Here is a 16,556-nt window from a genome sequence, read left to right on the forward strand (position 1 = left end):
TTGATTGTTCCTCCCAACTCCCTTTACAGACTCAGGTGTTCAGCAAACACTTACCAAGTGCTCACAGGGTGTGTCTCACAAAGGCTCTTTGCTTCCTATTTTGTTTGTTTCCTTTAATCAAAAAGTCACGTTTTTGGGGGCTGGCCTCGGTGGCATAGTAGTTAAGTTCGTGCACTCCATTTCAGCGGCCTGGGGTTCACAGGTTTGAATTCCCTGTGCAGACTGATGCACCACTCATCAAGCCATGCTGTGGCAGAGTCCTACGTACTAAATGGAGGAAGATGGGCACAGATGTTAGCTCAGGGCCAATCTTCCTCCGGAAAAAGAGGAGGATTTGCAACAGATATTAGCTCAGGGCCAGTCTTCCTCACCATTAAAAAAAGTCACTTTTAAAAAAAAAAAGTTTGAGCACTTACTGTTTATAGTGGTGTTTCCCAAACATGCTTGAGGATGGGAAACACTTGGGTACTTATTCAAACTATGGATCCTCAGGACTCTCCCCTGAAGATTCCACTTCAGAAGGTCTATGATGGGGCTTTGAGAATCCATGTTTTTCACAAACACATCAGGTATTCTTATTATCAGGCCAGTTTTGGAAAGACTGATGTAAAGTATAAGGAAGTAATCGAACATTGTGAGTGTGATGCTAAGAAGTTTCATATTATGAAACCTTAAGGAGCTTATAATCTATATGCGGACACTAGATTCATGTGCGTAAAATGATGGTTGTCAATACAAGCTGGGATAAATCAGTGCTAAATGAGTGCATTAGACCATATCAGTGCATAAGACCAGGATAAGTTCAGAGGGAGGAGAGAGCTCTGGGCTGGGCTCAGGAGTAAGATCTGGGTTATGCTGCTGAAGACACAAAGGACATGAGTAAGTATGGAGCACATGGGAGGGGAGTGGAATGGCAGAAATGTCAGAGAACAGGGAGTCTGACTGGAGCAAAGGAAATGCAGAAGAGTTGGAGTTGATTCAAACTTAATGCTGTAGGGAATGGGGAGCCATTCAAGATGTCTGAGCTGAAGAGACAACCGATGAGACAATGTTTTTAGCAGGTCCCTTGGGTTATGACATTCATCAGTGGCTCAGAGGTTCTCACCTGGAGGGCTTGTTAACTACCGATTGTCGGACCCCACCCTCAAGTTCCTGATCCAGGAGGTCTGGGATGAAAAGCCTGAGAATTTGCATTTCTAACAAATTCCCAAGTGGTACTGATGCTGCTAGTCCAGGAACCACACTTGGAGAACCACTGTTGTACATGATGGTCTGGAGAACACAATAAAGAGAGCAGTGGGGACGGCTGAGTGCCAGGGCAAGGGTGATGGCTAAAAAATGGGAGTGAACGAATAGGAAGGAATCACTGAAAGAAATTGGTATGTGGTTGGAGTAGGTATGGGAAAAGCAGGAAAAAAGGGAGACAAAATTATTTAGCGTTCAAACCTGTGGACCAAAATGGCAAGAAAAAAATGGAGAATGTTGGATGTAGAGCAATCTTGAGTATGAGAAGAAGATGAAAAATTCAGTTCTCATCATAATGAGCTGCTGCTTGAGTTGAATCCTTCTTGCCTTGTTGCATGTTGCCCCAGGGCATAGATTAAGCAGCAAGGACCAGCTGGTAAGAACACAATGAATGCAGAGATGTGCAAGAGTGCGAGGAAAGTGCTCTGGGCAGTCACCAGATAGATTGGGCAACAGTGATTGACAATGTCTTCCACCCTGACCTGACCCATTTAGCAAGCCTGTCTCTAGCTGAGCGCTGTAGCATTGTTTCAAATCAGTCATTTATATGGACTCACACCCAAACCAGAAATTCCTGTTTAGGACCAGAACCACAACTGTTGTCACTGCCACTCCTCACCTACCTGGGAGCTGTGAACCTTGACTCCCTAGGCCACCAGCTTCCAAACTTCTGGGATGGGCAGCACCCTTAGTACCTCTTGCCCTTACCACCAGAATACCCTTTCCAGCCCTTTGGAGAATTTGGGAGAGCTCAAGAGTGTGGAGGGGAAGGAGCCTCCAGCCTGGGGTGGGGAGAATAGCAGGTTATGACAAAGAATCAGCTCCTAGGGAGGCCCCACCAAGAGGGGGCCAGGGATGCTCCGCAGAGTCAGCAGCAGGGTGGGGAAGGAGGACAGTACTCCTCGCATCCCACCTTCACCAGCCTCCCTGAGCTGTGGGCACAGCTACTGGCTGCCGCTTGTGTCTTGTCAACCCTTCCATGCATTTGCTCTCCCATGGTATCAGTGAGAACTAGAAAGTTGTGGGGAGAGAGGGAGAATCCCCCTCTGCCCTTTTCCTTAAGGTTCTTATGGCTGGCCAAATAATCAACAAGACAGGTTAGCAGGAGAAAATCATACCAAGTTGAATAACATGTATACATGGGAGAAACTCTGAAATGAGCAACTCGTCCCTCTGTCTAAGCTGCTTGCTTAAGTATTGCAGCTAAAGGCAAGGAAGGTGTTGGGGGTGGGTAGTGGTCTGGGACTTCAGAGGGCAGGAAGACAATTCTTTTCAGGGTCATCTATAGATAACGTGGTCAGGGAGAGATAGAGTTTTTTGATAAAAGGGGCTTGGTGCCCCTCCCATTGTAACATCTATTTTACATTATCATTACAGCCATCATGATAGAAGATCTGTTCCAGGAAGGAGCCACCATGTCAAATTCTTTAGGCAGTTAGTGGGGGAGGTCAAATGTCCCTCAGAGAAAACAATCAAGGTAAAGGGATAGATTTCAGGGTGGCCAAATCTTGATCTCCCACAAAGTCAATGCCAGGACATCTGGGCTACAGCAAAAAAATATGTATATATATTTCCCCTCATATCACAGGAAGAGGAGAAACACAGAAATAAGCCCCTGGAGGGCAGGGACTTCAGTTTACTTCATTTATTTGAACACAGAAATACTTCATCTAGAACTGTATATCATGTGATGTCTCTGTGGAAAGGCAAATCCCTAATTCTGTGTGTAATCCTCGCTGTCAGCCAAGGGCATTTCTGGGAAAAAGGTCTGTACCTGTGAAGATCTTTCATTCCTAAAACCCCAGTGTTGCAAACTAGTCACTTAGAAAGGGTGACAGCCATGAAGGACACCTCATTTTGTCTAGCACTCTAGACAGGCTGTTGGGCTAGCCACAATTTGATAATATGGCTAATTGTTTCTCTGTAAGAATTATTTTATAATTCTTTTTTTCCAGGAAGAAAAGCTCTTATTCATGTATTCAACCAATATTTATCAAGCGTCAACCATGGACATTGTATTAGGTATGGTTTTAGGCCCTGGGAATACAGTAGTGAAACAAAAACAATAAAAGCTTTGCATTCTGGGGACTGGTATTACAATGGGGGAAGTAAACAAACTAAATCAGTTATAGAGAATGTTAACAAACTAAATCAATTATAGAGAATGTTACAAGGATCAATACTATAAAAAGTAATAAAGCAAGGGGGTTATGATTTTAAATATGCTATTTAAGGAAAGCCTCACTAGGAAAATGACATTTGAACAAACACAAGGAGATGAGGGAACAAACCTAGTGACTATTGGGGCAAAAGCATCCTCGAAGAAGGAGAAACAAGCCCACATGTTCAAGATAAGGCTGCACACGGCAGGAGAGTCCTGTCCTTTAAGGGCCTAGGCATCTAATCTAAATTAGATGGGACTCAGTGGGAGGGTATTGAGAAAAGGAGCAAAGTGCTCTGACTCATGTTTGAACAAATAGCTTTGGATGTTCTGGAAAGAGCAGGGTACAGAGGGAAAAAAGTGGAAGTGGAGAGAACAGTTAGGAAGTTCCTGCAGTGATCCAAGGTGATACAGGTGGAGGTGGTGAAGACTGCTCAAGTTCTAGATATATCTTGAAAGTGGAACCAACAGCATTTGCCAGTTAGATAAACTTTGTCTCCTCCTTAAAATATTGTTTAATGAAATCCACTTACAGAGGTACAAGGTTGGCCACCACATATCAGGGATGGCTTAAAAGTAAAACAAGGGGCCTGCTCCGTGGCTTAGCTGTTAAGTGCACGCGCTCTGCTACTGGCGGCCCCAGTTCAGATCCCGGGCGCGCACCCACACACCGCTTCTCCGGCCATGCTGAGGCCGTGTCCCACATACAGCAACTAGAAGGATGTGCAGCTATGACATACAACTATCTACTGGGGCTTTGGAGGGGAAAGAAAAAAAGGAGGAGGATTGGCAATAGACATTAGCTCAGAGCCAGTCTTCCTCAGCAAAAAGAGCAGGATTAGCACGGATGCTAGCTCAGGGCTGATCTCCCTCACAAAAAAAAAAAAAAAAGTAAAACCAAATCTCAATTTCCAAATCTGATATCAAATTGCTGATAATTCAAAAAAAACTATGATAGTATCACAATCTTTATTTATTTGTGATTTATGTTACTAGTTACGGTTTAGGACAAACATTAACTTCCATTCCCTAAAAATAAAACAACTTTGTAGAGGTTTATTCTGAATTATTTTACACAAAATAAAAAATAGGGAAATATCCCTGTACATTCACATGATAGAATATTTCACAGGAACCAAAATTATATTCATAAAGTGTTTAAACGACTTAGGAAATGCTTATGAGAAAGGTATGTGGAAAAATAAGAGTATAAGATTATAAGTGTATTATCTCAATTGTGCAAATAGGCCAAATGTTAACACTAATTAACTCAGGATGATGGGATTAGGAGTTATTTATGCTTCTTTCTACTATCCTTTTTCGAATAGATTGAGCTGAGACTATTTTCCCTTTATAGTAACATTTTTTAAAAACCCTCTAATGAGAGATTCACAAGCAAAAGCCTCCAACATGGTTGGTTTCCATTTATCCAAAGAGACAGACGAGATGAAGGAGGCAATGGACCAGGTTTACTTAGGCTGATCAGAGTCCCACCAGAGGGAAGAGAGGCGGAATGCTCAAGACGCCCTAGATACGCAGCCCCAGTGCGGCTCCTAACCCTTTTCCAAAGAGTTTCACTCCTGGTCTCTTTTCAACACCTCCGCTCCCCGCCTTCCCCACCACCACCATTACCAAACTCCTACCAGATTTTCCCCAGGGTAGAGCCAGCTAGTCTCCCATTGTTCCACGACTAAGTACCATTTTCTTGATTTGCATATGCTTTTTTTTTTTTTTAAAGGATATGATGATATTCTTAACCTACGTGGAGACTCTGTAACAGGCTTCAAGCTGGATCCTCTGCTTCCCTGGACTGAATGTGGGCTGCGACCTTGCCTCACCTCACTCTGGTCACAGCAAGCATGTAAATCGTCACCCACAGTCACCCCCCCTTACCTCACCTGTGTCCACACGGACCTTCCTGACCTGATTCTTTCAATGTGCTAATTTAGTACATTTCTAGTGACATGGCTTACAAATTAATTCCATATATATATACATATATATACATATATATATGCCTTTACAGACATTGTAACACAATAAATGTAATTTATTTACTACTTTAACTATTAAGCAACTAATTAATGTAATTACTAATACATTTTCCTCTTCAATACAATACACTTTCTTTCTGGAGATAAGAGTGGAGCAGTAGAGCAGACAGGAAGAAAGGAAGAAAAGAGGAAGAGGGAAGAACCATGGAGAGCATCCCACAGTCGTTTGAAATGACTTTGGAAAAGTAGCATTGAATAAAAAGCTTCCAAAATGACATGGCAAGAGAAAATAGAATACTTTTATTCTCTCTGTGTCACCCAATGCCCAGTAGTTCTAGGAGGCCCTGCACTCCAGGTTAGGAATGCTTGATCAAAGCAAAGTAAGAAAGAGTATTGCTATATCTTCTTACAAATTGTTCATCATACGTTTTTAGCTCTCTTCTTTTTTTTTTTTGTGAGGAAGATCAGCCCTGAGCTAACATCCATGCTAATCCTCCTCTTTTTGCTGAGGAAGACCAGCTCTGAGATAACATCTATTGCCAATCCTCCTCCTTTTTTTTTTCCTCCAAAGCCCCAGTAGATAGTTGTATGTCATAGTTGCACATCCTTCTAGTTGCCGTACGTGGGATGGGGCCTCAGCATGGCCGGAGAAGCAGTGCCTCGGTGTGTGCCTGGGATCCGAACCCGGACCGCCAGTAGTGGAGCACGCGCACTTAACCGCTAAGCCGTGGGGTCGGCCCCTAGCTCTCTTCTTTCTAGACACATGGTCATTATATTAAACCATGTAACTTCTCTAGCCAATAAATTATGAGCAGAAGTAAAGGGTGTCTCTTTCAAGTGTTAATTTTAAGAGACAGAGTATAACTTATCATGCTTTCACTTTCTGTTTGCCATGGCAACCAGGCAGAGGGTACCAGATAGCCTGGGAACTAGATAATGACCTGCCAGATAGGCTGGGTCTGGGACTGAGGACACCCAGAGCAGTGTCCTCCTCCCTCACCATAGACATCAGTGAGAAATAGAATTTTGTTCTTTAAAGCTATTGATATCTTTTAGGGTTGCTTGTTACCATGGCAAAACCTAACCCACCCTGATTGATACTGATACTGGTTTAAGTTAATAGCAAATGCTGGCTTTCTCTCTGATATTTCCAACAATTGAGATCAAGCAAATAGGAGATCATAAACGAAGACCAACAACCTCACAAGAAGGTAAGTGTACAGAAAAGAATTAACATAGCAAGCCTGAGACTGCTATCCTTAAAAAGGCCTGCTAGCAAGGTTGGCCCTAGGCTGGAGCCTGGGCACTTCAATGCCTACCACTGCCTAAATAACAAGAGTAGCTCCCTGTGCCTAAACTGTGAGGTACGATCAGTATGGCTTATGTTAATCACCTGCTTTCTTCTGGGAGCATAAAATTTTGGTACACGCCAGGCAAAGGGTGAGTACATCACCAGCCCCCAATAAAAACCTGGGTGTCAAGTCTCTCATGAGCTTCTGTGGTAGACAACATTTTACAGGTATTGTCACAACTTGTTGCTAGGAAATTAAGCACATCCCACATGACCCACTGGGAAAGGACTCTTGGAGGCTTGTAGCTTGTTTCCTGTGGAGTTTGCTCCATGCACCTTTTTCCCTTGCTGATTTTCCACACATCCTTTCACTACAATAAATCATAGCCAGGAGTAGGACCATATGCTGAATCCTGTGAGTTCTCCTAGCAAATCATCAAACTTGGGGGTTGTCTTGGAGACCTCCAACACAGTAAGAAACCATGAGACAGAGTTAGAAGAAAAACTAACAAACAGAAGAAGAGATTTCAACTCAAAAACTTCAAGTACTAGAATTGCAGATACTGAATATAAAAAATTGCTCCATGTAAAAAAGACTAAAGAAATAAATTATAGACTCACACATTTGAGGAATAAGTGAGAAATCATCATGGAAAACCAGGTAGATTTGACAAAGAACCAAATGGAATTTCTAAACATAAAAGAGTTTGAAGAGATAATGACTGAGAATTTTTCGGAGTCAAGAAGACATGCGGGCCGGCCCCGTGGCTTAGCGGTTAAGTGCGTGCGTTCCGCTACTGGCGGCCTGGGTTCGGATCCCGGGCGCACACCAACGTACCGCTTGTCTGGCTGTGCTGAGGCCACGTCCCACATACAGCGACTAAAAGGATGTGCAACTATGACATACAACTATATACTGGGTCTTTGAGGAGAAAAAGGGAAAAAAAAGCAGGAGGATTGGCAATAGATGTTAGCTCAGGGCTGATCTTCCTCACAAAAACAAACAAAAAAAAAGAAGACGTGATCCCATAGAGTTGGAAAGCATAGTATATACCAAACAAGATTAAAATAAAAAATCAATGATTAGTCATATTATAGTGAAACAGTAGATCACCGAAGGTAAAAAGAAGATCTTAAAGAGCAGCCAAAGGAAAAAGGCAGATCACTCATATAGAAATAATAACTAGATAAATAGAAGACTTTCTAACAGCAACCATGGAAACCAGAAGTAGGTGCAATACTAATCTCAAAGGGCAAAGAGAAATAACTGTCAGTTTAGAACTGAGACCCTGAAAACACAATCTTTATGAAAACAAGGGTGAATTAAAAACATTTTCAAGTAAACAAAAAGAGATTATTTTACTATCAACAGATCTTTGCTAAAGGAATTTCCAAAGGGCATACTTCAAAAAGAGAGGGAATCAACCTAAAAGAATAGTCTGAGATACAAGTAAGATATCAAATGGTAAATGTTTCTGTGAATCTAAATATATATTGTCTGTATAAAAGGATAATAATAGTCTGTGGGGTTATAATAGGATAAAACTAAACTATTACACCACAATGGCATACAAGTTGTTCTAATGCAGCTAAAATACACTAAAGTCTTTGTATTGTTTGGTAGGGAGGTTGAGGTATTTATTTAACTTAAGCCTTTGTTAAGTTAAAGAAGCATGGTAAAATATAAGACTAATCACTAAAAAAAAAAAAGAGACTCTAAACCTTCCAAGCCATCAGAGGGGAAATCATGAAATAGTAAAGCATACACAAAACTAAAAAAAAAGTGGGGAGGTGAGCAAAGAATAAAGAAAACATAGAAAAAGTAGGTTAAATAGAAATAAAAACATATTACAATAAAAAATTTACTATAATCATAACAAATATTAATAGATTAAATTTGTCAAAAAAGAAAACAGAAATTTCCAGTGATTGGATATAAAGTAAAATTCAGGTATGTCATTTACAAGGGAAATTGCTAAAATGACATGGAAAGTTGAAATTAAAGAATAAATTAAAAAAATACATATATATATCAGACAACTATTAACCAAAAGAAACCTGGAAAGGCCATATTTATAAGAAATAAATACATATTTAGAAATCAAGAGAATCTCTATGAAATGATAAACTTTCTACTTACCAGGAAGATAAAAAATTCTAAATCTGTATGCACCGTGTTAAAATAGCCTCAAAATATATAAGGCAAAAATGGATACAATTTAGCAATCAAAAAGTGATATATTAAACGTTGTCATCCTAACTTGTCCCTTATCTAAGGGCATTTTAGTGTTTCAGGAAGCAAGCAATACATTGTAATTTTTCCATTTAACATAATAGAAAAGAATAGGCTCCTGCTTAGAAGTTATTTTTGCAAAGAACTGATTTTTCAAGAACAGATTAAGGAGATGCCAGTATATTGTTTAAGGATATATACATATACGATAAAATTAGTTTTTAAAAGCAAGGAAAAAGGTAATTTAGACCAACCTTCCTGAGGACAAACTTTAAAATCTGTACAAAATAGGAGAAAAATAAATTATAAAAAGAGCTAACATTTTGAATAGCATCAAAGAGCTAACTTTTAGTGGTAGGGAGCCTGGATGATGGCCCATGATGGTTTCTGCCTCCTGGCATTCACACCCATGTAGTCGCCTCCTTTTTTATGTGGCTGGTGACTCACTTCCAACAAATAGAACATGGCAAAAAGTGAAATGATGTCACTTCCAATATTAGGTTATAAAAAGACTGTGGCTTCAGTCTTGGGCGTCCTCTCCTGCTTGCTAGCTGGCTCGCCCTGAATGAAGCCAGCTAGCACATTGTGAGTTGCCTTATGGAGAGGCCCATGAGGCCATGAGCTGAGGGAGGCATCTGATCAATAGCCAAAAAGAAACTTTTGTTGGGAGGGAATCTTTTTTTTTCATTTTATAGTCTTTGCTACTAATTTTTTTTTAGCATATGATTATATTGTGTTTTCAATTAAAAAAAATTAAAAACTAAAATAGGACTCTGGTTTCTGGTTCCACAGCTAAGGAGGCTGGAAGCTTACTCTCCATCCTAACAGCAAGTAAAAAGATGAACAGACTGACAAATCGACAAACCTTCTTAGATCTGTAAGACAGCAAGGACACAAGGCAAACTGCTGTCCCCAAGATTGGAGAGAAAGACAGGCGAATACAGGGAGTCATGGCTTACTGGGACAGAGGCGCAGGAGCAGAAACCGCCAGAGGACCCAGGACCAGGGTAGGAAAACCAGAACTGTAGTTAATGACTCTGAGGACAGACAACTCCAAGAGTGAAAAACACCAGGGGGCCTCAGTCATAGGGGGACTCCTACAATATTGTGAGATTTACCTCCAAGAGCTTGATCAGGTTTCTACAGTAAATTCGGAGAAAAATCCCATAATGCTTCCAGCAGGGAGAGGAAAAAAAGGAACCGTTCTGAAATACACAGAGCACTCCCTTCTTACCAGGCCTGCCCTCAGGGGAAGCTAGTTAACCAGAGCCTAACCTGCTGGGTTTTTTCAGAATCTAAGGGACCTAGGGGAAGTACCCGGGATCAACTCCAGCCAGCTCTAGCCATCCTGTTCCATCTAAGAGAGAAAAAAACAGAGAAACATCTGTGAAGTTCACAGTTCAGAGGCACAGGCTCACTGAAAGACTGAGACCTGATCACAGGACTATAGAATGCTTCTCCTCCTCACACCTCACATGATTAGAGGCCTATTTACAGCAGTTCCCTTAGCTGATACATCATATCCAGCTATCAAGAAAAACTACAAGACATACGAAAAGACAAAAAGCACAATTTGAAGAGACAGAGCAAGCATCAGAAGCAGATGTGGCAGGGATGTTGGAATTATCAGACTGGGAATTTAAAACAACTGTGATTAATATGCTAAGGGCTTTAATGGATAAGCAGACATCATGTAAGAACAGACGGGCAATGTAGGCAGAGAGATGGAGATCCTAAGAATGAAAAAGAAATGCTAGAGATCAAAAACACAGTAACAGAAATGAAGAAGGCCTTTGATGGGCTTACTAGTAGACTAGACACAGCTGAGGAAAGAATATATGTTCTAGAGGATATCTCCATAGAAACCTCCAAAACTGAAAAACAAAGAGAACAAAGACTGAAAAAATCAGGAAAGAATATCCAAGGACTGTGGGACAACTACAAAAGGTGTAACATATGCATAATGGGAATGAATACCAGAAGATGAAGGAGAGAAAAGAACAGAATATTTAAAACAATGACTGAGAATTTCCCTGAATTAATGTCAGACACCAAACCAGAGATACAGGAAGCTCAGGGCATTTATCCAGCCAGGATAAATGCAAAAAAACCCACTACACCTAGGCATATCATTTTCAAGCTACGGAAAATCAAAGATAAAAAAAAAAATCCTGGGGCAGCCCCATGGCACAGGGATTAAGTGCGCGCGCTCCGCTGCTGGTGGCCCAGGTTCAGATCCCGGGCATGCACCAATGCACCGCTTGTCAGGCCATGCTGTGGCAGCATCCCACATAAAGTGGAGGAAGATGGGCACGGATGTTAGCTCAGGGCCAGTCTTCCTCAGCAAAAAGAGGAGGATTAGCACGGATGTTAGCTCAGGGCTGATCTTCCTCACACACAAAACAAAAAACCACACAAAAGGCAGAAAAAGAATAGAAACTCTATGCTTACAAATTTGATAACCTAGATGAAATGGACCAGTTTCTTGAAAGACACAATCTGCCAAAACTCACACAAGAAGAAATAAAGTGTTACTAGGTCTATATGTATTAAAGAAATTAAATCAATGATTAATAACCTTTCATAACAGAAAGCACAAGGCTCAGATGGGTTCTGCTGAATTCTACCAAATGTTTGAGGAAGAAATTGCACCAATTCTCTACAATCCCTTTCAAGAGATAGAAGCAGAGGGAATATTTCTTAGCTCATTCTATAAGGCCAGCATTATCCTAACACCAAAACTAGACAAAGACATTACAAGAAAACTACAGACCAATATCTCTCATGAATATAGATACAAAAATCCTCAACAAAATATTAGCAAATAAAACCCAACAATGTATAAAAAGAATTATACACCACAACCAATTGGAAATTATCCCAGCTGTGCAAGGCTGGTTCAACATTCAAAAATCAATTAACGTAATCCATTACATCAACCAGCTAAAAAAGAAAATCACATGATCATATTAATAGATGCAAGAAAACCATGACAAAATCTAACACCCATTCATGATGAAAAAAAAATAAAACGTATAGATTTGGAAAAAAGAAATAAAACTGTCTTTGCATATGTCATGATTGTAAATGCAGAAAATCCAAAAGAATCAACAAAAAAACTCCTGGAACTAATAAGCAATAATAGCAAAGTTGCAAGATATGAGGTTAATATACAAAAGTCAACTGTTTTCCTATGTACCAGCAATGAACAAGTGAAATTTGAAATTAAAAAAACAATACTATTTAGTTTCTCTAAAAATGAAATACTTAGGTATAAATTTAACAATATATGTACAAGATCTGTATAAAGAAAACTACAAAACTGATGAATAAAATCAAAGAACTATATAGAAAGATATTCCATGTTCATGGATAGAAGACTCAATATTGTCAAGATGTCAGTTCTTCCCAACTTGATCTATAGATTCAATACAATCTCAATTAAAATCCCAAGTTTCCTTATGGATATTGACAAATGGATTCTAAAGTTTATATGGGAAGGCAAAAACCCCAGAATAGCAAACAAAGCACTGAAGGAGAATAAAGTTGGAGGAGTGACACTACCCAACTTCAAGACTTACTTTAAAGCTACAGTAATCCAGACAGTGTGCTATTGGTGAAAGAAGAGACAAATAGATCAATGGAACAGAATAGAACGGAGAGCCCAGAAATAGACCCCCATAAATACAGTTAACAAAGGAGCAAAGGCAATACAACGGAGGAAAGATAGTCTTTTCAACAAATGGTGCTGGATCAACTGGACATCCACATGCAAAACAATGAATCTAGACACGGACTTTACACCCTTCACAAAAATTAACTCAAAGTGGATCACACACCTAAAGTTAAAATGCAAACTATAAGACTCCTAAAAGATAACATATGAGGAAACCTAGATGACCTTGGGTATGGTGATGACATTTTAGATATAACACCAAAGGCACAATCCACGAAAGAAATAATTGATAAATTGGAGTACAGTACGATTAAAAACTCCTGCTCTGTGAAAGACTATGTCAAGAAAAGAAGATAAACCACAAATTGGGAGACAATATTTGCAAAAGACACATCTGATAAAGGGCTGTTATCCAAAATATATAAAGAATTCTTAAAACAGTAAGAAAACAAACAACACAAGTTATAAAATGAGTCAAAGACCCTAAGAGACACCTCACCAAAGAAAATATCAGACAGCAAGTAAGCACATGGAAAGATGCTGCACATCACATGTCATTAGGGAACTGCAAACTAAAATGAGACCCCACTACACACCTATTAGAATGGCCAAAATCCAAAACACTGACACCAAATGTTGGCAAGAATGTGGAGCAACAGGAACACTCATTCACTGCTGGTGGGAATGCAAAATACTACAGCCACTTTGGAAGAGAGTTCGGCAGTTTCTTACAAAATTAAACATACTCTTACCATATGACCCAACAATCATGTTCTTTGGTTTCAACCCAAAGGAGTTGAAAACTTATGTCCACACAAAAACCTGCACACAGAAGTTTATAGCAGTTTTATTCATAATTGCCAAAACTTGGAAGCAACCAAAATGCCTTTCAGTAGGTGGATGGATAAACAAACTGTGGTACATCCAGACAATGGAATATTATTTAGCACTAAAAGCAAATGAGCTATCAAGCCATGAAAAAATATGGAGGAAACTTAAATGCATATTACTAAGTGAAAAAAGCCAATCTGAAAAGGCTACACACTATGTGATTTCAATTATACGACAATCTGGAAAAGGCAAAACTATAGAGACAGTAAAAAGATCAGTGGTTGCCAGGGGTTGTGGGGTAGGAGAGGGATGTATAGGTGGAACACAGGATGTTTTGGGCAGTGAAAATACTCTGTGTGATAGTATAACGATGGATACATATCATTATACATTTATCCAAACCCACAGAATGCACAACACCAAAAGTGAACCGTAATGTGAACTATGGACTTTGGGTGATTATGATGTGTCAACGTAGGTTCATTCATTGTAACAAATGTACCAACTCTGGTGGGGGATGTTGATATGGGGGAGGCTATGCATGTGTAGGGGCAGGGGATATATGGGAAATCTCTGTACCTTCCACTCAATTTTGCTGTGAACCTAAAACTGTTCTAAGAAAAATTCTTAATAAAAGAAAAAAGGCTATAAAAACCTACAAAAAAAAAAAGGGGGGGGGGAAGAGAATACTATATGATAATATCTTTAATTAACTTATTAGATTCAGTCCCAGAGACTCTGGGACATTTGTAATTACTCATTACCAGCAAGTCACACAATGAGGGCGTGTCCTGACAACTTATACCACTAAACACCAAAAACAGCAGATATTATGAAGAGTCAAAGGGAGAATTAAAAGAACCAAGTGCAGCCCTAAAACTCTGGACTATATTAGTGCCATAAAGCAATCAGAAAATCTATTTTAGGTGCTGGCTTGGTGGCATAGTGGTTAAGCTCACACACTCCACTTTGGTGGCCCGGGGTTTGCAGGTTCAGATCCCGGGTGTGGACCTACACACCGCTCATCAAGGCACGTTGTGGCAGCGTCCCATACATAAAAATAGAGGAAGATGGGCACAGATGTTAGCTCATGGCTAATCTTCCTCACCAAAAAAAAAGAAAATCTATTTTAGAACTCAAACCCTTTGGTATTTTTTTTCCAAAATTCGTTTACTAAGGCCTACTCTTGTATTTTCCCTTTATCCAATTTTTATTAAAAATTTTGCTGCCACACCAACAATACATTTGCTTGAAGAAAATAATTTTACAACTTTGACCTTTTATGCTCTAAAGCTTTATTTACATAGTTCTTCAGAATATATTTCAGTTGTCCACCCACTACTCCAAGTGTGAAATGTCAAACAGATTTACAGGAAAGCATAAAAGAGAGAAAACAATCCCACAATTTAATATGTACAGGGCTATTAGTGGTTATTATTTTTACACTTTTCTTTTGAGGATAATCCACTGAATTTTTCTGCCAATGACATTTTAGTGTGAAGTTGTCTTCAAGAGTAGATTTCCAGAGAATCAGGAGTATACAGTTCAATATATTTTCTGGGTGATTTTTGACAGTTTATGAGTAGACGCAAATCATTTTTTTCCCCATTTTGTTTCAAGCATCTTGGATGACGAAGAGGAATCATGACTTTCCCCACTACTATAGTGCTCGTATAAAGTCTGAAATTAAAAACACACATCTGTTTTGTAACTTTTAAAATTAAATGTATAATCAGATTAATAAAGATAACTCGACAAGTTCTAACATGTAATCAATTTCTCTCTTGTTTTTATAATTAGGAACTTATGTTATAAACTATTGGAGATAATTAAGAATTTTAAACACCTAGCTTGGTCTAAGAATCAGCTATCATGTTGCAGCTCAGTCTTTCTGTGAGAGAAATGTAACACAGCTACAAATAAGCATATACATGCGCCTTCAAGGCCTTCTTGATCTTCCTTACTTTTCCTTACATAAAGCCAGTCTTAGATAAATTCCTATACTGTAAAATATACTCATCTGGACACAATACATATTTTCAGATGATATGAACAGAGGAAATTAAAAAACATACAAATTGTTATATAAATAAGTATAATTAGCTATATTAAAATCTATATGTTTAAAAAAAAGGGATTTAAGGCTAAGCCAACATCTAATTTATGAAGACAACAGACATCTTTGCCTTCAAGGAACACAGAACCTCAGTGATAAAGGTAACTAATCCAACTCAATTTTATTTATAAAAGGCTGTAAACAATACACTGGTACAAATTGAAGACACAGAGATATGAAACATAGATCAAAATTACAAAACAAATTTTGTCCAATTTTAATTCCTAAAGTCATTGATTTAGGCATCAGCACTTGAGAAAATTTAAGAAATTTATCTCATATCATATGAATGCAAATACAATAGTGAATGTATAGGAAATTCCTTCAGAAATGTGTCCAAGTTCTTGACATCTTAGATCGGCTTTACCACAGAGAGCTAAGAGTGTTTTTAGTTTAAGCTCTCATAATTTTTTAATAATGTTATAACTGAATATATAATTATTAACTACTTGGTAACTAAACCAGTTGGTCAATAAGCAAACACAGAGTTCTAGAAACGACTAGGTGTTTGATGACAGTGAGATTCAAAAATAATGGTATAGATCTAAACAGGCATTGGGAGGCTGAATGGCTTGAGACGTTTCCTTTGAGAAATGTATTCATTGCTATATACAGCTTCAGAGAAGTTATTACATGTGACAAATTCTGTGATTTATCTAAGATGGTTTAAGAAAAAAATTGGCTAGAAGAAATGAATTCCAAAGCTGTGTTGAGAATGGTGTAGAGTTTAAAAGACAGATACCTTATTAAACTTATTCCAGTTGAGACCTGACAGCAATCTTTTGAATGCACCTCATATGTACCTCCACTTTCAACTGTGCTGTCTGCACAATAAGAATGTAAATCAAATAAATCTATATTTGTCAAAAAGCACATGTTAAGTATCTAAATGTAGAAATATACTTCATAAGTGATCTGATGATTGGACCAACTTTTCTTTGGATTTCCTGTTTCTTTAAGTGTCTAACTCACTAAACTATATAAAACAGTCTAAATTAATGTAGACAGA

At 38.9% G+C, this 16,556-nt stretch overlaps 1 protein-coding gene across 9 annotated transcripts in view; it reads right to left on the reverse strand.

Annotated features, from left to right (window-relative positions):
* Window positions 1-14,709: 14,709 nt before the first annotated feature.
* The window catches only part of TTK (TTK protein kinase), a 37,453-nt gene continuing 35,606 nt past the window's right edge, over window positions 14,710-16,556 (reverse strand). For all 9 annotated transcript variants that reach the window (XM_058566726.1, XM_058566729.1, XM_058566728.1 and 6 more), the window contains one exon: window positions 14,710-15,111. In XM_058566726.1, coding sequence (XP_058422709.1) covers window positions 15,025-15,111 — 87 coding nt within the window. In that variant the 3' untranslated portion in view covers window positions 14,710-15,024. The remainder of the gene's footprint in view (window positions 15,112-16,556) is intronic.

This window comes from Diceros bicornis, chromosome 23 (assembly GCF_020826845.1).
Source record: "Diceros bicornis minor isolate mBicDic1 chromosome 23, mDicBic1.mat.cur, whole genome shotgun sequence".
Taxonomy (NCBI): Eukaryota; Metazoa; Chordata; class Mammalia; order Perissodactyla; family Rhinocerotidae; genus Diceros; species Diceros bicornis.